This window comes from Erinaceus europaeus, chromosome 16 (genome assembly GCF_950295315.1).
Source record: "Erinaceus europaeus chromosome 16, mEriEur2.1, whole genome shotgun sequence".
Lineage (NCBI taxonomy): Eukaryota > Metazoa > Chordata > Mammalia > Eulipotyphla > Erinaceidae > Erinaceus > Erinaceus europaeus.
This window is the reverse complement of record NC_080177.1, coordinates 25968353-25996072: the sequence shown is the minus strand read 5'-3', so window position 1 is coordinate 25996072 and position 27720 is coordinate 25968353. Positions and strand designations below refer to the sequence as shown.

Sequence of the window (27720 nt, the reverse complement as noted above, 5' to 3'; positions counted from 1 at the left end):
TTTTATAAAATGGAAACATTGACAAGACCATAGGATAAGAGGGGTATATTTCTACACATTGCCTACCCCCAGAGCTCCATATCTAATCCCCTCCCTTGATAGCTTCCCTATTGTGTGTGTGTGTGTGTGTGTGTGTGTGTGTGTGTGTGTGTGTGTGTGTAATCGTATAATCTCTTTTTTATTTCTCCAGATGCAAGCTGTGGTCAAGATACAATTTTACATGATCTCTAACATAACTAAAGTCTTGAAAGCAATTGGAAACTGCAATTACCTTTATAGTTTCAAACCTTAGAAACAGAACTCCACTAAAAGACACCTCAATAATTCATTTAGGTTCAAATTTGGTATGCTCAGTGAGCAAAATCAAGTAATTGGTGGTAACTATATTATTGATAGACTAAATCTAGGTGATAGACTAGAAGGATTCCAAGTCTAGAAGAAATTATTTGCAAATTATATATCTAATTTCAAAATCTTATATTCAAGAGGCCAGGTAGTGGCTCACCCTGGTTGAGCAAAAGGACCCAGGCTCGAGCCCTAGGTCCCCACCTGCACGGGGAAAGTTTTCTGAGTATTGAAGCAATGCTGCAGGTGTCTCTGTCTCTCTCTCTCTCTCCTCTATCACCCCTTCTCTCTCAATTTCTGACTATCTCTATACAATAAATAAATAAGGATGATATTAAAAAATCACCTTCAACAGCAGCATTAAAAAATCTTATATTCAGAATGTATAAAGAACTGTTGCAAAAGGCAATCCTTTTTAAATAAGGAAAAGATTTGAATAGACAATTCACCAAAAAAGATACACAAATAAGTACATGAAAAGATGCTTAAAATCACTAGTCATTAGGGAAATGCAAATAAAAAACAAAATGATACCACTTTATACCTACAAGAGTGACTATAAAATGTTAGCAGTGTTTAGCTTAGAAAATACAATTATACATATTGCACCAAAGTAAAAGACTCTGGGATGGGGGGGTGGGGGGAGAGTACAGGTCCAAAAAGGATGACAGAGGACCTAGTGGGGGTTGTATTGTTATATGGAAAACTAGGAAATGTTATGCATGTATAAACTATTGTATTTAGTGTTGAATGTAAAATATTAATTCCCCAATAAAGAAATAAAAAAATTAAAAAAGAAAAGAAAATATACTTATAGAAGAACTTTTCTTGCACATATTTTTTAATTTTAAAGAATATTCTATTCATTCATTTATTTGATGGAGACAGAGAGAAACTGAGAGAGGAGAGATAGGGAGAGAAAAAGAGAGACACCTGAAGAACTACCCAACACTCTTGGTGCTCCCTCCCCCTCCAGTGGGAACCAGGGGCCCGACCTGGGTCCTTGCACATTGCAACATATGTACTGTATTAGATGTACCTAACACCGAGTCCTTAGCTTCCCTACTCTTTGTCCTTCTGAGAGTATGAACCCAGGGTTATTGTGGGGTGCAGAAGCTGGAAGGTCTGGCTTCTGTAATGGCTTCTCCACTGAACATGGAAGTTAACAGTTTAATCCATACTCCCAGCCTGTCTCTCTCTTTCCTAGTCTCTTACCTCTCCCCATAGACTCTTTGCCTTTACTGTACTGAACCACAGCTAGTCTCAGTTTTGTCCTATGTCTTCCCTTTCACTTTTTCTCTGCCTATGAATGAAGTTGTCCAATATTTGTCCGTCTCCTTCTGACTTCTCTCACTTAACATGTTTCCTTCAACTTCTTGAACTACTTATTGAACTCAAGGTTTTCCCCTTGACTTCCTGCAAAGCTTTCTTAAAAGTAACTACACAGGAAGTGGCCTAGAAAGAACGATTTACCACATCTCAGACCCTGGATTGATCCTCTCTGCCATATGAGAGCACCATTGATATCGCCAAGGAAATTCCATAATTGGAAGAGTACTCTGGTATCTCTCCCTAATTCTCCCTCTCTATTTCTGCTTGATCTCTTGCTCACTCTCTGTCTCTGAATAAATAAAAGTGTGAGCCAGGAGACAGCTCATCAATGTTACACTTGCATGAAGGTCTGGATTTATTTTCTGGCACAGCACTTGGTGGGGGCGGGGGGCTAAAAAGCTAAATGTAGAACTTACAACTGTGGGACCATTTTGATAAATGACTTTTAAAAATTAAGGTGCTTTTGCCTCTAATATCCAAAGACAAATAAGAACCATATATACAGTAGACAAGACCATTATAGAAAACCGTCTTCATAAGCATAACAAATAGGAAAAGAGTCAACAAGAACAACCTCAAAACAAAAATCAGAAAGGCTGTAAGCAAACCACATTTATCAATAATCACCTTTAATGTGAATGGCTTAAATTCACTCAGAATATTCAGAGTGGTTGAATGAATTAAAAGGAAAAATCCATTTATTCTATGTGTCCAGGAAATACACATTCAAAAGAAGGACAAACAGAAGCTCCAGATGACCATCTGGAACAAGGTATTCTAAGACAGTAATGCAAACAAAAGGGCAGGAACATCAGATAAAACAGACTTTCAAGCAAAGAAGGTGAAAAGAGAGAAATAACGGACACTACATATTGATCAGAGCATCAATCCAACAGAAAGACATAATTATCTCCCAATGTGTGTGCACCCAAATATATTTAAAAAGTACTTACTGACCTCAAGGGAGACATCAGCAACAGCAAGGTATTACTGGAAGACCTCAACACACCACTCACAGCAAGCTATAGATGGCCAGGACAAAAAAAAAAAAATCAACAAGGAAATAGAGGCATTAAATGAACTCATAGATGAAATGAACCTAACAGATATATTCAGAATCTTTTATCCACTCCCCAAATATATATATACACATTCTTTTCAAGTGCACATGGAACATTCTCAAAGAATGATCATGCAGAGGAACCCTTCTGCACTGCTGGTAGGAATGTAAATTGGCCCAACCCCTGTGGAAAGCAGTCTGAAGAACCCTCAGAAGGCTATAAATGGGCATACCCTATGACCCTGCAATTACTTCTGGTATATATCTTCATTCAGTCATAACAATTACAAATTCCTGCTGGAGATATATTTTTTCTCTCTTTTTTTTTTTATTTATAAAAAGGACACATTAACAAAACCATAGGATAAGAGGGCTTTTTTTTATGGCTCCACACAATTCCCACCACCAGAACTCCGTATCCCATCCCTTCCCCTGATAGCTTTCCTATTCTTTATCCCTCTGGGAGTATGGACCCAAGGCCACTGTGGGATGCAGAAGCTTGAAGGTCTGGCTTCTGTAATTGCTTCCCTGCTGACTATGGGCGTTGACTGGTCAATCCATACTCCAAGCCTGCCTCTCTCTTTCCCTAGTAGGATGTGGGTCTGGGGAAGCAGAGCGCCAGGACACATTGGTGGGGTCTATCCAGGGAAGTCTGGTCGGCATCACGCTAACATCTGGAACCTGGTGGCTGAAAAGAGAGTTAACATACAAAGCCAAACAAATTGCTGACTTAAAGGCTGGAATAGTGCAGATGAAGAGCTGTGGGGGGGGGGGGGGTCCTCCATTTTGTAGATAGCTAGTAGGCATATTTTAGTTATATTTTAAAGATCCTGTGGCTATACCAGTGTTTTGTTTTGTTGTGTTTTGTTTTGTTTGTTTTTTTCCCTGAGCTTGGGAGCCTATGTGACCTCTGCATCCCTGTATATCTGAGCTCACATTCTGTGGTCATGAGTAGGAACATTCCAAGCTGCCCCTGTATCGACTCATCTTCCTCAGGTGTAGCATAGGGTATGTTGTCCATCCTCCCTTCGGAGGATGGAACATTCTCTACCATTGTTGATCCAAGTTGAGGGCAAGGTCCTATGGGGGGCCCACAAAGGGGTCTATTTTGTTGTTCCTGATAGAGAGATGACTGGTAACAATGGAGAGAGGGATTTATTTGAGGTCTAGGCCCATCATGTCTGTTTGGGAATCTCAGGACTCCCCAAATAGGGCCCCAGCTAATGGGGTGGCCTGATAGTTACTAAAGAGTCATCATTAAAGTATGCCAGTCTCTTGCCCTTATTCAGCTTTTGCAGTCCTTGCTTTGCTAAGGTTAGCTTTGGAGTGAGTGAGAGAACTGTAATGGGAAGTAGGTGAGGAGGGTATCTAAGTCTAATTAGATACTATTTCATTAGGAATTTTATACTGACTTACTGCAGACTGTTGTGTACTTTTGCTTTCAGGTACATATTTTGCCCTAGTTTATAGATACGTGTGAATATATGCTCTATCTCATGGGACCTGGTCTATATCTAGGTTTTGGGACTTTGTTAGGAAGTGAACCTCCTGGAATGGAATTAGAGAATACTATGAAAGGAAAGATCTCACCCAGGTAATGAAGCTGAAGGGTTGGCATTCCACACCTGAAGTCTCTGGACACAGTCTGAAGTGAAGCATGCTGAGGTGGTACTTGTTGCATTGATTAGGTTGGGACCAGCAGATGTAATATTATTTGGTATGAATTGAGAGAAGCATGCAGGAAAGTGAGCTCCTCCCTAGAGGTTCCAGGACTGGGGGAAATATAGGCTCTATAGAGGAAATGTGAGGTTCCTGCTGTGTTAGGGTTCAAGAAGATAATAGTTATTGTTATAATCACATTATTTGGTAATTTTGGGTTAAGTTTGAAAAATCCGTTTGTTAGGATTTGCTGTATCATATCCAACATCATCATAATTTATGTCCTTTAACATTATTTGTATATAGCTGTGCCACTGGTTGCTTTTGTTCTCCCTGGGTTAAGCTTTTAAGAGAGTCGACATACCAAAGACTCAGCCTATGTATTAAAAAAACTCAGTCTGTACTTTAAAAAGTTTGAGATATACAGTCAATTTTCCCCTCTCATATTAATTAAATAGTGATTTATATGACTACAAACTAATAAGGTGTACATAAACATCATTCCCACCACCAAAAGACTATGTCCCATACCACCCACCCACCCCCCTGCTGCCCCGGGAAGCCAAATATCCACCCTCACCCTTACCCCAGGGTTTTTACTTTGGTGCCCTACTTCAGATTTAGTCAAATCCTGCTTTTAGTTTCCCTTTCTGCTGGAGATATATTTTAATAGCTCATATTTATTGAATAATTCATCTTTCTGCAAAGTACTGCTTTTCTTTTCACTTTACAAATAACTTTTGTCCACATTATTTTATTTGATTCTCTTCAAAAATTAATCAAGTCCATTTACTATCTCAAGATAAACACAAAGGTTAATGATTTAACCCCCATTTTACATAAGCAAATTACAATGATTCTAATAAGCATAGGGCATACACTTTATAATTCTTGACTCACCAGACATCATCATTAAGACTATATTCTCATATTCATTTTACAGATGAGGTGTTTCTTTTCTTTTTAATTTTATTGGGGCATTAATGGTTTCCCATGTAGTTTTTTTTTTAATTTTTATTCATAAAAAGGAAACACAAAAACCATAGAATAAGAGGGCTACAACTCTATACAGTTCCCACCACCAGAACCCACTATCCCATCACCTCCCCTGATAGCTTTCCTTTTCTTTATCCCTCTCGGAGCATGGACTCAGGATCATTATGGGGTGCAGAAGGTGGAAGGTCTGGCTTCTGTAATTGCTTCCCTGCTGAACATGGGTGTTGACAGGTCGATCCATACTCCCAGCCTGTCTCTCTCTTTTCCTAGTGGGGCAGGGCTCTGGGGAAGTGGGGCTCCAGGACACATTGGTGGGATTGTCTGCCCAGGGAAGTCCAGTTGCCATCATGTTAGCATCTGGAACCTGGTGGCTGAAAATAGAGTTAACATATAAAGCCACACAAATTGTTGACTAATCATGAACCTAAAGGCTGGAATAGTTCAGATGATGAGTTGGGGGGTCTCCATGTTGTCCAGTGTAGTTTTTAACACACAGACACAACCTCTCATCTCTGCTGGATTGCTATCTAGGAGACACAACAGAATCCCAGTGTCTCTTCATCCTAACCCTCTCCCTCCTTCCCCATAATCCTTTGCTTTGGTGTAATACAGGACTCCTAGTCCAAGTTTCAACTTTGTTTTCCTTACCGTTCTGTGTTCTTAAATTCAGCCTATATGTGAGATCATTTGGTATTGGTCTTTCTCATTCTGGCTTCTCTCACTCAACATGTCCTTTCTCAGGATGTCTCTTGGCCAGTCATCCTAATGTAAAAGTGTTTTTTTTAGAGAGTAGGAAATTCACTGATACCTGTTAATATGTAGGGAACTGAGTCTGCCTGTTTTATGTAGGGAACTGAATCATATATCAGTTCCCTGCTCACAACATAAAATGAGTATCACCTTTTTGTTGTATTGCACCAAAGTAGAAGACTCTGGGATAGGTGGTTGGGTGTGGGGGTTCAAGTCCTGGAACATGATGGCAGAGGACCTAGTGGGGGTTGTATTGTTATGTGGAAACTGGGAAATGTTATACATGTACAAACCACTGTATTTACTATTGACTGTAAAACATTAAACCCCCTATTTAAAAAAAAAGAATATCATTTTGTACCAATCATTATGCCACTATCTTCCTATATCACAAGTAAACATACCATACTAAATGTAACTCATTAGCCAGTCTTATCTACTCCTCCCTTCTTTTTTCTTCCTCTTTCTTTTTTTAATTAGTGATTTAATATTGATTTATGAAATTATGAGACAGCCGTTCCCTCTACCCAGTTCTGAGTCCCCATTCCCTCTATTGAAAACTGCAATAGCACTCCCAAGGTCACAGACATTACGTGTGTGTGTGTGTGTGTGTGTGTGTGTGTGTGTGTGTGTGTGTGTGTGTATATACCCATTTCTTCCATGGTCCTGCCCTCTCCTCCCCTCCAAGTCTAGTCAAACCTACACCCCCAGCCACTTCCAAATGTCCTTATTTTTTCCTCTTCTCTCTCTGGGTCCTGATGGAATTGGAGTTCAGAGCCCTCTGGTCATCTGCCTCTAACATTTACCCCTCTGGGAATGTGGACCAAAATTCTTTATGGGGTGCAGGAGGTGGGAGCTCTGGCTTCTGTAATTGCTTCTCTGCTGGACACAGGCATTGACAGGTCAATCCATACTCCCAGCCTGTTTATATCTTTCCCTAGTGGAGTAGGGCTCTGGAGAGATTAGGACACATTGATGAAGTCTTCTTCCCAGGAAAGTCAGGATGGAATCAGTAGCATCTGCAACTTAGTGACTGAAATGCAGTAAGGGGAGAGGATGGGATATAGAGACCGGGTGGTGGGAATTGTGTGGAGTTGGACCCCTCCTATCCTACAGTTTTGTTAATGTCTCCTTTCCCTTTCTTAAATAAATAATTTTTTTAATTAAATAAATAAATAAATAAACCAAGACAAAGTGTTCAATAAACAGGAACCAAAAAGTAGGAATAGACGACATGAAATTAGGGATCATGGAGTAGAAAGAAGCTAGGAAGTTCATTTTAGATATGTTCCAAGTGGCCCATGGCTTTAGTATTTTTTGCATATGTCTGATAGCTAATATGCGGGTAAACTAAAAATAATGTCTGGGGAGATGGTGTCAGAGTTTAGAATAGAACTAGAAAGCTAGAATAGCTCCCAAACTTGAAGAAAATATATAAATACAATTCACTGTTTACCTCATCGATCTGACCCAGGACCTATATATATATATTCACATTTAGCACAGGAGCCTGTGTAACCTCTGCATCCCTGTCAGCTCACAGTCCTTGGTCACAGCTGGGAACATTCTAGGCTACACTCATTTCAGGACCAGTCTTCCTAGATTGGTAGAGTAGGGTGACCTAGCCTCCCTTTGGAAAGTGGGGCAGTCTTTACCATTGCTACTTTATAGTGAGGGTAATATCCTTTAGAGGCCCCCAAAAGGTCTTATGATGACATTCCTGATGGAAGTGAGCAGTGATGGTGGAGAGAGGGATCTATTAGAGGTCTGGGCCCATATTGTCTATGGGGGATTCCAAGGATTCCATTACTAGGGTCCCAGGTGATGGGGTGGTTGATAAGAACCTAGAAGGCCATCATTAATGAGCCTGTATTTTGCCTTTATTCAGCTTTTATAGTCCATTCTTTATCTGACAAGCTTAGACTTTCTCTCAGTTGTGAAAGCATCAAGTGTCATTTGTTTTATATAATCTGGTATTAGGTTATGGAGTCAGGCCTTAAGTTAGGGAAGAAATAAACCTAAGGTTTTAGTGTGGTCTAAGTTAACCCTAAGGTGTTTTTTTCTGCATTGACTTGTTTGATTATTCTAATAAAAGTTGTCATAGGGACAGTAATTGTCCTTTAGTTGATATATATACATATATATACATATATATATATGTATATATATGTATATGTATATATATATATATATATATCAGTATATGTCTTGGCCAGTTGTATACAGTGACTCCTTCCTTTTTATCAACGCTGGCATACCTGGTTAAGCACACAAATTACCATGCACAAGGATCTGGGCTTTAGCCCTGGCTCTCCACCTGCAAGAGGGATGCTTCATGATCTGTGAAGGAAGTTTTCAGATGTCTCTCCCTCTCCATGTCCCCCTCCCATTTTAATTTCTATATGTCCTATCTAATAAAAATAGAAAAAAATGACCACCAATGAGCTGTGGGTTCATCATGCAGGCACTGAGCCCCACCTATAAATTACTGGTGATAATTTTTTTAAAAGCACACCACATACACCAGAATACTATTCAACTTATTAAAAAGATGACATCTTGCATTTATGCTACAACATGAATGGAACTTGGGGTGATTGTCACTGGGGCTCAGTGCCTGCACTACAAGTTCACTGCTCCTAGCAGCCATATTTTTTCCATTGTTGCTACTGCTGTTATTGTTATTGTTGTTATGACTGCTGCTGTTGTTGGCTAAGACAGAAAAAAATTGGGGGGGGGAGAGAGGAAGATAGACACCTGCAAACCTACTTCACCACTTGCAAAGGATCCTTGTCTCAGTCCTTGCACTTCACACTATGTGTGTTTAACTCAGCATGCTACTGCCCAGCCCCCAAGAAGTTTGTTTTATTAACATTATTATCATTATTATTATTATTGGGTAGAAACAGAGAAAAATTGAGAGGGTAGGGGAAAATAGAGAGACAGAGAGACCTTCATCCCTGCTTCACCACTCATGAAGCTTTCCCCTTACAGGTGGGGACCAGTGCTTAAACCCCAGTCCTTGCACACTGTAATATTGTAATGTGTGCACTATGCCAGGTACACTACCACCTGGCCCCATCTGCTATTCCTTAGGATAGAAATCAAGAGGTCTGGGGGAGAATACAGGTCCAAAAAGGATGACAGAGGACCTAATGGGAGTTGTATTGTTATATGGAAAATTGGGAAATGTTATGCATGTACAGATTATTCTATTTACTGTCAAATGTAAAACATTAATTGCTCGATAAGGAAATTAAAAAAAAGAAAGAAATCAAGAGGTCTGACAGCCTGTGTATAGAATGTTTGTCAGACAAGCACATATGCCTATCTTATTTATACTGTTTACCCTACTGCTATCAACATATCCATATTTTCCTATTTTCTATTTCTTAGATGGAATGGGGCGAGTCCTTGCTCAAGATGTATATGCAAAAGACAACCTACCCCCCTTCCCAGCATCAGTAAAAGATGGCTATGCTGTTCGAGGTAAGAATTCTGTTTTTTCTATTAGTTTAATATTCATTCTTTTTCTCTTCTGGCATTTTACTCGGTCCAAACACCCAGTGACTATTAAATCTGTTCCCCCTGATTGTCAGAATAATTTCATCCACAGTTAAGGATGTTAATCTACATCTATAGATTTTCTTTTTTTTTTTTTTTTACATTTTTCTTAGTCATTTTTTTTATTTTTTATTTATAAAAAGGAAACATTGACTAAACCATAGGATAAGAGGGGTACAACTTGACACAATTTCCACCACCAGAACTCTGATCTATAGGTTTTCTAACACAACTGATTAAAACTTTTCCTTTATTGGGGGATTGTTTTACAGTTGGCAGTAAATACAATAGTTTATACATGCACAACATTGCTCAATTTTCCACATAATGATACAACCCCCACTAGGTTCTCTGTCATCATGTTCTAGGACCTGTACTTCCCCCCCCCAAAGTCTTTTATTTTGGTGATTAAAACTTTTTGATGACAACATAATACATATTTTCTCCCTTACATGAAAATTCTTGCTTACAAATTAAATGTATAACAGTCAATTAGAACATCATACCATAATTTACTCTTTAACTTTCACACAGACCAGATATCAATCTTGATCTGGAAGTTCTCCAGATATTTTCTAGTTGAGAACAGCTGAAAAGTCCAGAAAAGATGAGCAAATTTCTAATTCAGGCATAACATGGGGTGGTCTTTTCATCTTCTCTAAGTTCATAACTTCAGTAAAGGGCTTCACAAAAAGTAAACAGACATGAGCTCCTAAGTTAGATCTTCTGATATCCTGAATCTCTCTCCTCTCAGTGAGTAAATCTTATTTTTTAATTAAAGGAGTGGGGAATGGCATAACAGTTATGCAAAATGACTTTCATGCTTGAGACCCCAAAAGTCCTATATTCAATCCCCAGCCACACTATAAACAAGAGTTGAGCAGTGCTCTGGTCTTTCTCTCTACATTAAAATAGATATTTTTAAAATATAAATTTAAAAAAGAAAAGTAAACAATAAATAAATCTCTAATTCCCTGGAAGATGTCATACCTGACAGCCCCAAATGGAACCAGTAGCTCATGCCTTCAGAGTTACCTAGGATTATATAAAGTATTGAATAAAATACTGAGTAGGATTTGCCTGCCTAAAATTCAATCTAAGAACTCAAAATGAAAATGAATTGTTTAGAAACTATAATTGACTATTAACTGAAGGTTGATATAATTGAAGAAATATCTGGGTTGTGCAGAGAGACTTCTCACACCCCAAGGATCCAAGGCTCCAGGCTCAGTTCAGCTTCTCTGCCAAGCCGGTTAGCACTGCTGGGCCCTGTAAGTTTCTACGCAAGTCCTGTTTATAGTCTGTAGGTTCTGAGGCAGCTATTCACTATGTTCTCATCAGGAGAACAGCATAGAGGGGCTCCCACCACACAGCCCCCCCCACCCCCACCCCCACCCCCCTCCCCGCGCTAGGCTATTAAAGTGTAGATCTCCTGGGTTTCCTGGTTAGTTCCCTATCCCCTGGTATCAACACAGGGCCACCCCCTTCTTCTCCAGCCTCTGAGGGAAGTAGCAATGGAGACTCACAGTTGCATTTGATGAGTCTTAGGGGAGTCCTCTCCTCCCTTCAGCCATCTTTTTGTTGGTCAAACAGACTGGAGGTGGTGTCTCAACTGGTGAACTGCCAGACTGTTACCAGCCACTTAATCTCTCCCTGGGCTCCTCTCTGTCCACTAGCCACACGTATTTGCACTCACCAGTGATTTCGTGGGTTCCTGAAGTTGTTCTGGTCCTGCCTTCTTGCGGTCCCAGGTGATTTCCTTTGGTATTCCTAGTTGACCCAGGAGAGAAGAGGAGAGAAACACACCTGCTGCTGCTCCGTAGCCCCGCCTCCCAGCTTGACTTTGAGCACTTTCTCATGTGTCTGTTGACCTCTGGATCTCTTCTTCTCCACCAAGTTGCAGATACTACCATAATGCCTACCTGACTTCACTGGGAAGATGACCTCACCAATGTGTCCTGGAACCCCACCTTTCTAGAGTCCTGCCCCACTAGAGAAAGAGAAAGACAGGCCGGGAGTATGAATCAACCTGCCAACACCCACTTTCAGTGGAGAAGCAATTACAGAAGCCAGACCTTCCACCTTCTATATCCCATAATGATCCTGGGCCCATACTCCTAGAGGGATAAAGAATAAGAAAACTATCAGAGGAAGGGGTGAGAGATATGGGACTCTGGTAGTGAAATTGTGTGGAATTGCACCCCCTTTTTCTATGGCCTTGTCCATATTTCCATTTTATAAATAAATGAAAAAAAGAAAGAAATATCTAAAAAAAAACAAAAAAAACCCATTTGCCATTTTATCAGAGCCATCAAGAAAGTACTTAACCCAACAGGTTTTTTTGTATGTATATTTTTTATTAGTGATTTATAAATTTATAAGATAGCAGGGATATAACTCTACACCATTCCCATCACCAGACCCCTTCAGCAGAAACCTACACTGATTACTACTTCCAGGTATCCTTCCTTTGTCCTCTCAGATAAGAGAAACTGCCCGACTTCCTCTGGTGTTTTCTAGATTCTCTTCCCTCTCAGTGAGGTGTAAAAACAAAAATGCCTGGTCACAAACGTTCTGGGTCCCAGTGGAGTTGGGCTTCAGAGCCCTCTGGTCATCTTCCTCTAACAGCCCCTCCCCCCACCCCAGAGTATGGACCAAAATTCTTTTTGAAGTACAAAATGAAGAAGTCCTGACTTCTGTAATTGCTTCTGCATTGGACGTGAACATTGGCCCCCTGTACTGATAGCCTTTCTCTATCTTTCCCTAGTAGGGTAAGGCTCTAGAAAGGTGAGGTTCTGGATTCGTTGATGAGGAGAAAAGATAGGCAGCAGGAGCAGTTAAATCATAGAGACACTAAGCCCCAACTATAAACTCTGTGACCAAAAGGAAGGAAGGGAGGGGAAGAGGGAAGAAAGGAAGCACGGAATGAAGGAAACGTTTTGTAGTCACATAAACAATGAATTTCACATGCCCTTTTAATATTTTTAGTTGACTTATTTATCAGCATGATTGCAAATTAGAACAGTCACAAAGAGAGTTTCATCTTTTCTATGTATGTACCCTAATTGCTTGCTATATATAGAAAACACGATGACATAAAATCCTTAGAAAGATATTGCCTTGTCAGTAAAATGATCTGAAATCCACCGCGTATGTGAAGAGACCCCTCTAGGAATATCTTTTCATCCAGCCATTACTGTATTGGGGAAAAAATTGTATAAATTTTTCCATCTTAATTCTGCTCAATTCATAGCTCATGCCACAGCTATATATTCCCATTTGAGGAAAAGAAAAAAGCATTTTAATACATTTTTACATAGCACCTTTACTGAGAATTAAGGGACTGAGTTTTAGTCCTAGATTTACCACTAGCCAGAACTTGTTCAAGGTATTTCTTTTCTACCTGAGTTCTCTTATTCTATAACTCACTTATTTTTTTTAAATGTCAAATAAAGAACATATGGTCTCCCTGTTTCATTTGGCTTATTGTGAATATCAAACTGTGTGATAAGATAGTTGAGAAAGTTTAGTTTTGTTTTTTTTTATCACTGGAACTCGATGCCTGCACTACAAATCCACTGCTCCTGGAAGCTATTTTTTCCATTGTGTTGCCTTTGTTATAAAAGCTTAGAACTTAATAGAAGATTGACAAACACATTGTTAGCCATGTATATATAAATATGTAGAAGTATGTGTATATATTTTCTTTTAAATTATTATTTTATTGTTTTATTATTTTTTATTGTTGAGAGAGATGCAGAGAGAGAAGATACAGAGAGAAACACCAGAGCACTGCTCAGCTCTGGCTTATGGTGGTGCGGGGGATTGAACCTGGGACTTTGGAGCCTCAGGCATGAGAGTCTCTTTACATAACCATTATGCTATCTACCCCCACCCTGTGTATATATTTTCATGAGTATGTATCAGGCACCACTACTGACCCATGAATAAGTGGTAATTATTTTAGGAAGATAAGCTAGAAAGGACTTCATATTGAAAAAGTATAAATATGGAAATTATGGAACTACTGGAAGAACATCTCCAGAGACAACAGAGACACAACTGGGACCATTTCTATTGGTACCTGTGAGTTGTAACAGAAATCAGTAGTAACTGGGAGTCAGGCGGTAGTGCAGTGGGTTAAGCGCAGATGGCGCAAAGTGCAAGGACCAGCTTAAGGATCCCAGTTTGAGCCCCCAGCTCCCCACCTGCAGGGGAGTCTCTTCACAAGTGGTGAAGCAGGTCTGCAGGTATCTGTCTTTCTCTCCCCCTCTCTGTCTTCCCCTCCTATCTCCATTTCTCTCAGACATATCCAACAATGACGTCAATAACAACAATAACTACAACAATAAAACAAGGGCAACAAAAATGGAATAAATAAATAAATAAAATAAAAAGAAATTTGTTTTTAAAAAAATCAATAGTAACCAAGCTTATGTGTAGTCTAGGAGACCAGGAAAATATTCCATTTTTTCTAGAGGCTTATCTGATCTTTTTAGTTAAATTTTAGAACTTCATTATTAGTTTCTGGATATTCTCTTTAGTTCCATTCTGATGTTCGTTCTTGATTCTATTCATGTCACAGCTGCTGATGGGCCAGGAGATCGCTTCATCATTGGAGAATCCCAGGCTGGTGAACAGGTGAGATTTCAGTTTTGTGAACTTTTCACCATCAGTGCAATAGAAATCCTAAAGAGGTTAAACAGTTTATTGAAAATATTAAAGAACATGTTTCTTATGGGAAAGAACCAAGAGAATTATTATTTCTTAACTGAAAAAAATCTGTGTCTACTTGTATATAGGATGGTGTTCTTGGTGTGTTCTATAGAAATATTCCCACAAACATTTTTTTCAGCCTTTGGTTTAATTGACACTTTTATCTGTATGAATATTGAGTCTAAGTTGAACTGCAGCTTCTAATTGGTCTTCTCAGATTTTCCCTCAACTTGTGGTACAAATAAGGACATTCTAGTTACTCACTGTAATTAATTTATCTCATGAAGAACTAGCCAGAGTAGAAATAGATATATATCTTTTTCTACTAAGAAGTAAATCATTAATGGGCCACATCTGAAGGTACACAGAAGTTCTCTTGATTTTGTTTTTAGTATTTATTTATTTATGTAATAGGAGGAAAGACAAGGTAATTAACTTATATGCAGTGCTGAGGATTAGACCCAGGCCTTACATACTCAAACCATGTGTTCTGACCACTTAGCCACCTCCCAAGTATCTATTTAATGCCTTTGAGATCAGTAATTCACCATTTAATTGGAAATAAGTTAAAGTAGGAATTTTTTATTTTATTTATAAAATGAAGATATTGACAAGGCCATAGGATAAGCGGGGTGTAGTTCCACACAATTCCCACCACAGAACTCCCTATCCTATCCGCACACACACACCCCAAAACTTTCCTATACTTTATCCCTCTGGAAGTATGGACCCAGGGTCATTATGGGGTACAGAAGGTAGAAGGTCTGGCTTCTGTAATTGCTTACCCACTGAACATGGGCATTGGCAGGTCGATCCATACTCCCAGACTGTCTCTCTCTCTTTCCCTAGTGGGGCAGGGTCCTGGGGAGGCAGAGTTCCAGGACATACTGGTGAGGTCATCTGCCCAAGGAAGTCAGGTTGGCATCATGGTAGCATCTGAAACCTGGTGGTTGAAAAGGAGTTAAGATATAAAGCAGAGGGCTGGGTGGTGGCGCACCTGGTTGAGCACACATGTTACAGTGCTCAAGGACCCAAGTTCGAGCCCCCAGTTCCCACCTGCATAAGGAAAGCTTCACAAGTGGTGGAGCAGTTCTGTAGGTATCTCTCTTTCTCCCTCTCTATCTCCCCTAACCTCTCAATTTCTGGCTGTCTCTATCCAATAAATAAAGATAATAAAAAAAGATATAAAGCAGAACAAATTGTTGACTAATCATGAACCTAAAGACAAGAATATTGCAGATGAAGATTTGCGGGTCTCGGGGGTTGGGCAGTAGGGAGCAGCAGCAGGTTAAGTGCACATGGTGAAAAGTGCAAGAACTGGCTCAAGGATCCCAGTTCGAGCGCCTGGCTCCTCACCTGCAAGGGAGTCGCTTCACAGGCAGTGAAGCAGGTCTGCATGTGTCTCTCTTTCTCTCCCCCTCTCCCCTCCCCCCTTCATTTCTCCCTGTCCTATATAACAACAATGACATCAATAACAACAATAATAATAACCACAACAACAATAAAACAATAAGGGCAACAAAAGGGAAAAAAATAGTCTCCAGGAGCAGTGGATTTATGGTGCAGGCACCGAGCCCTAGCAACAACCCTGGAGGCCAAAAATAAAATAAAAATAAAGATTGGGGGGGTCTCCATTTTGGAAAAAGCTCATAGGTCTATTTTAGGTATATTCCAAGGAGTGCATGGCTTTACTAGTTTTTGCCTGAGCCTGAGCTAACAAGCAGGTATTATCTGGGGAGATGGTGTCATAGCTGGAAAAAGGACTAGAAAGCTGGATCATGGCAAAGAATAGCTCCCAAATGTGGGGAAAGTATATAAATATTGTAAACTTTAAACTGCATCGATTTGATCTGGGACCTATATTCAGCACAGGAGCCTATGTAACCTCTGCATCCCTGTAGGTCTGAGCTCGAATTCTGTGGTCATGGCTAGGAACATTCCAGGCTACACTAATTTCAGGACCCATCTTCCTTGATTGATAGTGTTCCAGAGAATGGAACAGTCCCCACTACTGTTGATCCACATTGAGGGTAAGGTCCTGCAAGGGCCCACACAGGGGTCCTTTATGTTATTCCTGATGGATATGACCAGTGACAGTGGAGACAGGAATCTGTTAGAGGTCTGGGGCCATCATGTCTGTGTGGGAATCCCAAGACTCCCTGACTAGGGCCCCAGGTAATGGATGAGAATGGTGAAGTCACTGTTTTTAATAGCTGAGTAGTATTCCATTGTGTATATATACCACAACTTGCTCAGCCACTCATCTGTTGTTGAACACCTGGGTTGCTTCTGAATTTTTTTTCTACTTATTCTACACCAAGAAATGAATTGAGGAAATTACATATGCACTATTTTGCTAACTGCCTCCCAACCCACTTTTTAAATTTTTATTCTGTATATACAGAAAAAGAGGAAAAGACATTGAAGCGCCACTGCATTATCCATGGAATTCCCTTTGGTACTGTTCACAGTGCTCCCATGTGGTGCTGGGTATTAAACCCAGGGTTTCATGTACAGTAAGACATACAGTATGCTCTAACTACAACTTCCTGCCCCTAAAATTTACTTTTATTATTATTGTTATTATTATTATTATTATTATAACACCACAGCACTGCTCAGCTCTGGCTTATGGTGGTACAGGGGATTGAACCTGAGACTTGGGAGCCTCAGGCATGAGAGTCTGTTTGCATAGCCATTATGCTATCTCCCCTGCCCTAAAATTTACTTTTAAAGTATTTATAAAGAGACACCATAGGACCACTCTGTTCCATCTCCAGAGGCCAAGAATGGAAATTCAGACCTCATCCAGGGAAGTCTTGCACTCTATATACTGAACAACCTCCCATACTACCTAAAGTTGAAATAAAAAAAATAATAATAATATGTCAGTCTCTAACCTTTCCCTTTATAAACTATATACTAGCTTGTTAGAAAAATAGATTAAAATATAATAACTGTGTATAAGCCTAAGATACCTTATTCAAATGACAGAACAAGCACTGTAAGATAGCTAAACAGTAGATCTGTTCTCAGTCTGTTTTTCCAGTGACTGTGGGAGAAAAACAGGAAGAACACTGGAATTGTAAGCCAAAGAGGATTGTATACCTCATGTAGTTGATGAGATGAAAAATCATGTTCATTCATTCATTCATTCATTCATTCTAGTATTTATTGATTACCAACTTTGTGCTAGACACTCTATAGACTTTGTGTTGGTAGAATGATACATATGTTAGGAAAGAAATGATTAAAGAAGATGAATATGGGGACAATAACCAAGCTATAGATGGGAAAACTAATAAAGGAATGTGAAAACCCAGGGACCAGCAACAGCAAGGTTATCATTACCAACCTCTGGATCTGAAGGAGAGGAAGGCCCTGGGGAGATTCTCAGTTATAGAAGAGGCCACTTATCAGGAGCTATATAGCACTTAGTAGTGGAGATTGCACAGCCATCATTAAGCTGCAACCCAACACTGACAGAAGAATGGAACTGAAAACCCTTTCTCCTACCCTATAATTTGTTGACAGTTCCTACTAACTGATCCTAACTGGAAGACAGTGATGAAAATCTGGCCAAATAAAATCCTTGAAGAATAACATTCTGGACCACAGCACAGAATAGAGACTAGTAATTTTACCTAGGGAGGTAAATAAAAGGTAAATAGTGGAAAAGGACCTAGGCTAGAGGTGATAGTGTTTTTCAGACACCTATTATGGTGAGATAAGAAATTTTACCCATGTGACAAAAACTTTACTGAAAACCATTAGCCCTCCAATAAAAAAAAAAAGAAACATTAATTCGAAGAGACATGTGCACCCCCATGTCCATAACTGCATCATTTCATAATATCCAAGACATGGAAGCAACCTAAATGCCCATCAACAGATCACTGGATAAAAAAGCTTAAAATATCTGGATGAAGTATTAATCAGCAGTTTAAAAAGATGGCATTGTATCCTTTAGGATAAAATGCATGGGACTGGAGGTGGTTATGCTTAGTGAAGTAAGGAAAGAAGTGAAGGGCAACTGCCAGATGATCTCACTCTTATGTGGAATATAGAGAATTGGAATACTTTTGGGAAAAAAGTCAACCCACATCTAAGACCTTGGAAGAACTTTTGTAGTTATCATGGGAGGGTGGTGAGAGGGACAGAACTTTGCTGATGAGAGTGCTGTGGAATATACCTCTATTATCTTATAATCTTATAAGCCACTAACAAAAAAATAAAAGAAAATAAATTCCTACTTTTTAAATTTTTTAATATTTATTTATTGTATCTTTTATTGCCCTTGTTTTTTGTTGTTGTTGTAGTTATTATCATTGTTGTTACTGATGTTGTTGTTGTTAGACAGGACAGAGAAATGGAGAGAGGGGGAGAGAGAGATAGACACCTGCAGACCTGCTTCTCCACTTGTTAGGTGACCCCCCTGCAGATGGGGAACAGGGTACTGGAACCGGGATTCTTGCACTTGGTGGTGAAGCAGGTCTGCAGGTGTCTTATCTTTCTCTCCCCCTTCTCCCCCTCTCTGTCTTCCCCTCCTCTCTCCATATCTCTCTGTCCTATCCAACAACCAAATAACTTTGATATATTAAGAAAATTCACAGTGAGCGAGAGAAAATAATGGCAAGTATAAGTGTCCTTATGAAGGAAAGTGGACACCAAGAAAGATATAATTGTCATTACCTTAAAACTAGTTCAGGTCTCTTTGATGTAAGCACTCCTGTTTGTGGCTAATTTTTATTACATTGGACTGAAATGAATTAAACTGTAAGACTTTCTTTTTATGACTTGTTATTTAAGATGTTTCATCTCCTACAGATTTTTCCCTTTGTAGCTCAAAATAATCAATGTCTTACATGCTTATATTTATAGCCAACTCAGACGGTAATGCCAGGACAAGTTATGCGGGTTACAACAGGTGCTCCAATCCCCTGCGGTGCTGATGCAGTAGTACAAGTGGAAGATACTGAACTTATCAGGGAATCAGATGATGTAAGTCACCACCAGATTTTACTTCTCCATTCATATGATGATAGTTTAAGTCATGTCCATTCTCCACAGTGTTTATGAAATCAATTAAATGTCAATTATATAAGGATCTTACATTGTGGTGTTATTGTCTTTAGTAAATAAGGAATTGCCTTAGTCTTGAAAATTGTTTCTTTATAAAAGGCTTTTTTGTGATCATTATTCTGTTTAAAGCAGAATTTGAACCTATTTGATAAAAGAAGTTTTACACAAACAAAACAAGAACTACCTCAAAATAGAAGCACATATATAGTAACTGTTGGCATATCATCTGATTGGAAAATGTGTCCATTCAGACTAGCTTCTGCTAAAATGTGAAGAAGAATTTGGGATTTTTTTTTTTCTTTTACACTAAACTAAGCATTTAAACCACGCAACTCCCTCAACTCTTTTTTTTTTAATTTCTTTATTGGGAAATTAATGTTTTGCATTCAACAGTAAATACAATAGTTTCTACATGCATAACATTTCTCAGTTTTCAACATAACAATACAACCCCCACTAGGTCCTGTATCATCCTTTTTGGACCTGTACTAACTCTGACTTTCTATAATTCAGGAAAATCTATGACATCAAATGACAGCCTAGAAATGTTAAGTGTATGTCATTTAGCCCTTTCAGCCTTTTATTTCCTAAAATGAAGACCTGGGGTCATTTTTGGTTCAAACAGGCCTTCATTTCATTGAACATAATTTTTAAAACCAGACAATTATTTATCGTTTATTATTATTGAATACTTTCAAATGATGCTGCAGCAACTGGTTATCTAGCTTGTTATTTTACATTGGGAGTCACGTGGTAGTACATGGCGTGAAGCACAAGGACTGGCATAAGAATCCCGGTTCAGGCCCCCAGCTCCCCACCTGCAGGGGCCATCACTTCATAAACAGTGAAGCAGGTTGCAGGTGTCTATCTTTCTTTCCCTCTCTCTGTCTTCCCCTCCTCTCTTGACTTCTCTCTGTCCTATCCAACAACAATGACAGACACCAATAACAACAATAATAATAACCACAACAATGATAAACACCAAGGACAACAAAAGGGAAAAAATAGCCTCCAGGAGCAGTGGATTCATAGTGCAGGCACTGAGCCCCAGCAATAACCCTGGAGGCAAATATATATATATATATATATACACACCACACACACACACATACACACACACATATATATACATATATATATCTTACATTTTAATACTAGAGTTAAAAATAAATAAGTAAATTCCCAGGGATCGGTTGGTGGCATAGCGTGTTAAGCACACATGGTGCAAAGCGCAAGGATCCCAGTTTGAGCCCCCATTTCCCACCTGCAGGGTAGTTGCCTCACAAGCAGTGAAACAGGTCTGCAGGTGTCTTATCTTTCTCTCCCCCTCTCTGTCTTCCCCATCTCTCTCCATTTCTCTCTGTCCTATACAGCAACAACAGCATCAATAACAACAACAGTAATAACCACAACAATGATAAAAACAACAAGGGCAACAAAAGGGAAAATAAAATTTTTTAAAAGTTAAAATAAATAAATAAGTAAATTCCCGTAGATTAAGCATGTAGTGAAATTCAGGTATTCTGAGTGAAAAAGCCACTTTTTCTTATCTATTTCCTTTTTTAATTACCTCCCTGTGTATATGGCTTATAAAATTCATCTTTTTTTAATATTTACTTATTCATTTTCCCCTTTTGTTGCCCTTGTTGTTTTATTGTTGTAGTTATTATTGTTGTTGTTATTGATGCCGTTGTTCTTGGATAGGACAGAGAGAAATGGAGAGAGGAGGGGAAGACAGAGAGGAGGAGAGAAAGATAGACACTTGCAGACCTGCTTCACCGCCTGTGAAGTGACTCCCCTGCAGGTGGGGAGCCGGGGGCTTCAACCGGGATCCTTATGCCGGTCCTTGTGCTTTGCGCCACCTGCAAGCTTAACTGCTGCACTACTGCTACTCCCAAAATTCATCTTTTGGCATACAGATCACATTGCCTACTATTAAAATTGTCCAGCCGATTTATTCACATCAAAGAAGTGAGAGGAGTGTTGAAATCCAGAATATACACATGTACAGACTCTGCCAATGGTAACACACAATCCCAGTGTCTCAATATTATTCACAGCCCATAAATATAAAAATTGATTATCACTGTTAATTTGCAAAAATCTGGTACCAAACCATTAGTCATCCAGTGAGTTTCTACAGATATTTGGTAACTGTAGCATGGCATTGAACACCCATCAAAGGGATAGAAGAGATAGGCTTTCTCCATGCACATTCATTATAGCCATTAGGATAGTCATATTTTTTCCTTGAGAATGCTGTGTACATTTGTAATATTGAAATAGATTCAGTATTTAAATTTCTGTCATTTAAAGCATGAAAACATTTTACTTATATATTCCTTCACATTAAAACTAATTATTGAGGAGCTTATAGTAGCAATTCATCACATCAAAGGGTTTGGCAAATGATTTTCTATTTTTCTGTATTGCTATACATTCTGGGTCTTCCAAGATAAAATCATCTTGAATAGCTATATTCTTTTAATCATAAATCCTGTTAGATGACTGTTTAAAATTACATGACTTGCGGGAGTTGGATGGTAGCACAGTGGGTTAAGCGCACTAATCTTTGCAAAGTGCAAGGACCGGCATAAGGATCCTGGTTCGAGCCCCTCGCTCCCCACTTACAGGGGAGTTGCTTCACAGGTGGTGAAGGAGGTCTGCAGGTGTCTTTCTCTACCTCCTCTATCCTCTCCTCCTCTCTACATTTCTCTCTGTCCTATCCAACAACGATGACAACAATAATAACTACAGCAGTAAAACAACAAGGGAAACAAAAGGGAATAAATAAATATTTTAAAAAATAAGATTACATGACTTTATCTTATTGTAGGGTACTGAAGAACTTGAAGTGCGAATTCTGGTGCAAGCTCGGCCAGGGCAGGATATCAGGTAAGTTTACAATACAGAACATAAGATCAACTTTTGTTTCTACATGGTCATGAACTCATATCATGGCTATTATAAACTCATAGCTCAGCCTAGTAGCAGTTAACTTTCAGGACTTTTAACAGTAGCACAATGAATTTTTTTTAATATTGTATCCCCTATTAACCTTACTGACTTTTTTGTAAAGGTAGTAAAAAAAAAAAAGAAAGAAAGAAAAGAAAAGAAAAAGAAAGAAAGAAAATAGCACTAAGTGCATGGACCGACTAAGGATCCTGGTTCGAGCCCCCGGCTCCCCACCTGCAAGAGAATCACTTCACACTTCACAGGCAGTAAAGCAGGTCTGCAGGTGTCTGTCTTTCTCTCTCCCCCTCTCTATCTTCCCCTCCTCTCTCCCTTGCCCTCCTCTCTCCATTTCTCTCTGTCCTATCTAACAACGATGGCATCAATAACAACAACAATAAAAAGACAAGGGCGACAAAAGGGAAAATAAATTTTTTTTAAAAAAGGGCAACAAAAAGAAAAATAAATAAATAAATATAAAAAATTTTAAAAATGAAATAGTCAAAAACAATATGGGAGGGGGCCGGGCAGTGGCACACCTGGTTAAATGCACATAGTATGAAGTATAAGGACCCATGTAAGGATCCCAGTTCAAGCTCCCGGCTCTCCACCTGCAGTGGAGTTGCTTCACAAGTGGTGAAGCAGGTCTGCAGGTGTCTATCTCTCTCCCTATCTCCCCCTCCCCTCTCAATTTCTCTGTGTCCTATTCAAAAAAATAAATAAAATAAAAAAATGGCCATAAGAGCAGTGGCTTTGTAGTATAGGCACCAAGCCTCAGTGATAACCCTGGAGGAAAAAAAAAAACAATATGATACAATAAAATCATTAGGCCACACAGGATCATGGAGATAGCATAATGGCTATGCAAATGATTTTTATATATGCGGCTCCATGGCCATAAGCTCAGTCCCTGGCACTACCACAAACCAGAGTTGAGCAATGTTTTTGTTTTTAAAAAGTCATTAAACTACATAATCCACAGTTAATTTATTCCTAAATAATCCAGAATTCACTATTAGAACAGAAAACCCCAGATTATATATGTATAGTTAACTATTCTCTGCTATCTACCAATAATAATGGAATAATCTTATACTCTCTATACACAAAATAGAAACCACAATCCTACCTTAAATATGATATATACTTTAAATTATGTTTCTTATACTACAATGTTTCTCCTTGTTTCATAAATAATGATTTGTTCAACATCTCCTTGTAACAAAGCTACACTTCTCCCATCCCTATGGCAGCAGACCAAGGTAAATTGCCCTTTGCCTGTACAGAATTGAATCAATTTAAATGGACTAGATGGAAACTTCCTCCATAACTGTAACCTCATTGTCACCTTCCTCACCAAAGTTAAAATGATAATGACCCTCTTATTAATTCACTACTGTTTTATCTAGGTTCCTGCCATATAGCAAAGAAAGTTCATCATTTATATTTTATAGTAATGGCTGTAAAGCAATTTATAAAATAATTTTCAGATATGAAATAATAAATTCCTGCTTAGCAGTAATAAGTGCAAATTCTATTTCTGTCTTCTGTTACATGATTTAATTTTTAATTAAGTGCATACAGTTTTAAAAATCTTTATTTTATTATACTTCTCCTGTTTCATCAGATGACTTCTTTCTCCCAAGTGTCTTCCTTCTCTAACACTACAGTTTCCCCTTGAGTTTAGAAAGCATTATTCTTTATCATACTGTTTATCGTTCTGCTTTGACTTTCAGACCCATTGGCCATGACATTAAAAGAGGAGAATGCGTTTTAGCCAAAGGAACCCACATGGGCCCCTCAGAGATTGGTCTTCTAGCAACTGTAGGTGTCACAGAGGTTGAAGTGAATAAGTTTCCAGTGGTTGCAGTAATGTCAACAGGGAATGAGGTAAAAACGGTGGATGGGAAGGAAATGGTGTTTTAGACCTTTGTTCTGTGTTATAAGTAGAATAATGGGATCTCACTATATTCCTGTTACAGAAAAATAAGTTGGCATCAAGATAGTTTAAGTATATAAAATGAAAAACAAGAATTAAATATCACATATTAGGAAATGTTTCTTCCCATTTATTAAAATGTTGTATTACAATCAAAGGCCTTTCCACACACTCAGTATATACAAAGAATGTTTTCTGCTAGTTATAGATATTCAACTGTATAAACTCAGTATTTAGTCTGTTAGAAAAATCAATAGTGTAGTCTGGGAGGTGGTGCAGTGAATAGAGCATTGAATTCTCAAATTTGAGTTCCCGAGTTCAATCCCTGGAAGCACATGTACCAGAGAGATGTCTGGTTCTTTCTCTCTCTCCTATCTTTCTCATGAATAAATAAATAAAATCTCTCTAAAAAAATAAGAAGAAAGAAAAGTGAAAAATGTCCACTCTGTCTGTTGCTGATGAGAGATCACCTTTGTTTAGGAAGTAATTCAGTCAACTGATATCCTAGGTAGTCCTTCTTGTTAAAAGTTCCATGTGTTCTTTAATCACCAGGAAATGTTTAATTATCTAATTTTTGTTCTCTCTAAAGATAGTAGCTCTAGTGGCATTCTATTTAGAATGTGTCAAAATGTCATTTTAACAGTGCTTTAAAAAGCAAAATTTGGTTCATCTTTTCCTTAAAGTGCTTAAAAAAAACTTCCTTTACATTTTTTTCCCTTAAATGATGCTCTAAAATCAAATTGGGAATGTTAAAAAGTGAAGTGCTGGGGGCCAGGTGGTGACACACCTGGTTGAGAGGACATGTTACACACTGGTTCGAGCCCCTAGTCCCCACCCTGCAAGGGGAAAGTTCTGTGAGTGGTGAAGCAGTGCTGCAGGTGTTTCTCTGTTTCTCTTCTTCCTCTCTATCTCCCCCTTCCCTCTCGATTTTTGACTCTCTCTAACCAATAAATAAATAAAGATAAATAAAAAAAATTTAAGTGAAGTGCTAACAGGGAAATGGTTCAGTAGTAGAATGCAGGACTTATATGCAAGAAGTCCCACATCCCATCCCTGGAGTGTTACTTTGATCCATGTTCTCTTTCCCTCTTATTAAGTAAATAAATACAATTCTTTCTTAAAAAGAACGAAAAATGAGTCTGCTAGAATTTTAAGACCTAGCAGAAACTATTGGGATTTTCTAAAATAACTCATTTTCAAGTTTGGAAAATAAGGAAGACAGTAAGTGGCTCACCATGCACAAACACTTGGGTTCAAGTACTGGGCAACCTACAACATGGGAGCACCTACATGGGTGGAGCTTCACAAGCTGTGGGGCAGTGCTGCAGTGTCTCTCCTTTCTACCTTTCCCTGTATCTCACCCTAGAGAAAAAGAAAGAAAAATTAGCCACAGGAATCAGTGGGGTTGTTCACACTGAGCCCCAGCAATAACCCTCGTGGCAAAAGAAAATAAATAAAAGATAAAAATAAAAAGATTGAAACCAGGAAATGTCTCAGTGGGTAAAGTAAATGCTTTTTATTATGCATAGTATAGTGATTCTTTGGTGTCTCTCCTCTCTCTCCTCAATAAAAATAGAATAATAATTGGACAGTGGAGGTAATTTAGTTATACCACACAGGCACAATACCCTGGTGGGTTCCCTGGTACCACATTAAAAAATTAAATGTTTTAAAGATTTACATGATTTTTTTTCTCCTTTAATCTCTAACTTTGCTCTAATAACAAACTACTCACTATCACTACATTTTACTTCTTAAAATCTTATATTTTCAGAGGTTTCTTATAGTTCTTTTGAAAAGAGTAAAAGAAAATAATAAAATACCTTGTTTTGCTAGAAAAGATAAGTCAGCATCCTAGATCTGCTTACTTTCCAGTGTAGGTGCACTAGCCATCCTAAAACTATTGACTAACCCCAAACAAGCATTCCTTCACTTCATCTACATATTGCTGATCTTAATAACACTAGCACCAGCTAACACTGTTTAACTTTAGAAAGAAATGTGTGTAAAACTGGTTGGCCTAAATAAACTTTTTATTTGTGATTTATTTATGTACTCTGTGCATCTAAGTGAGTTGATGGTGTTTGAGAAAACTAAATTGGTGAGAAAACGTCTAATTACCAGTGTTGAGCAATTTTTAAAAACTTTTTTATAAACTTTCTAACAAGCTTTTCTAGGCCTGAATTTATAGTCTCAGTATTCCCCCCACACACACACACACACTAGTTCTATTTTTTCTTAATGTTCTCTTTTACACTCTATTAAAATTACTTACTGGTGGTAATGGGGTGGTAATTGAGATGGCACTTACAATGAAGGACTCTAAGGAAGAATTCTCAGTTGTTTTCCTGCTATTATAATTAACTATCCTTGGAGAAGCTCTCTCAGATTCTATATAACTCCCATCACCTGCTTCCTCTGATCTGTTGCGCTTACCAAAGGACTTATTCCTCTAAACTCCATAACCTCTGATTCCATATAACTTCCATTCCTCTCCTACTTATATCTAAATTTGGCTGTTGTTATAACTCTCCATGACCATATGGTTTAGTTTAGTACCACAAAGATTAGGTATATCTATGCCAGATGATATACTGGAATCTAGGAGTAATCTAGAGTGTAATATCTTTCCTGGCGGTTTGAGATCCTCAAGTAATTAAAGGATAATAGAATGTTCATTCATTTTCAGAGTTCAAAAGAAATTGCACTTGTCTGTTGATGTGACAAGTCTATAATTTTGTCAGTTGTAGCATTAGCTTCCATAAGATATTGTATAGATTTCCTCTCAAATGTATGACTTCACATATGTCCATTGGTACTCAGCAGAAAAGTGGCATTAGGCAACTCAAGGAATGCCATATGAGATATCTATGTATACTATTCAAAGATTGGGAGATAGCTCACCTAGTAGGATTCTCGCTTTACCACACATGAAACCCAGGGTTGGAGCCACATGGGAAAGCAATGACACTTGGGGAAGCTCCACTACTAGTAGAGCTGTGCTGTGATGTCTGTTTCTTTTTATCTCAGACTTTCTGTCTGAAATAAAAATAATGAAAAAAATCATCCTACGAGTGGTGAAACCACACTTGTGCAAGCCCTAGCTCTATATAAATAAATAAAACCTGCCCAGTATTTTGTTATAGCACGAACTTGTTCAGGACAAAGAAATTATTTCAAAACAGTAAGGTACTATTACAAACTGTAACTGACTCAGAATAATTGATGTAGATATTTGTTGATTTCAACAAGCTATGTGTGCTAAAATTTAGGTAATAAAATCCAGTAGTTGGATAATTGTGAACATACAATGCAGCCTCTTACA

At 38.5% G+C, this 27720-nt stretch overlaps 1 protein-coding gene across 11 annotated transcripts in view; it reads left to right on the top strand.

Annotated features, from left to right (window-relative positions):
- Nucleotides 1-27720, top strand: part of GPHN (gephyrin) — a 411021-nt gene that overhangs the window by 304537 nt on the left and 78764 nt on the right. For all 11 annotated transcript variants that reach the window (XM_007525822.2, XM_060174807.1, XM_060174805.1 and 8 more), the window contains 5 exons: nt 9539-9631; nt 14292-14347; nt 19304-19423; nt 22341-22399; nt 24193-24346. In XM_007525822.2, coding sequence (XP_007525884.1) covers nt 9539-9631; nt 14292-14347; nt 19304-19423; nt 22341-22399; nt 24193-24346 — 482 coding nt within the window. The remainder of the gene's footprint in view (nt 1-9538; nt 9632-14291; nt 14348-19303; nt 19424-22340; nt 22400-24192; nt 24347-27720) is intronic.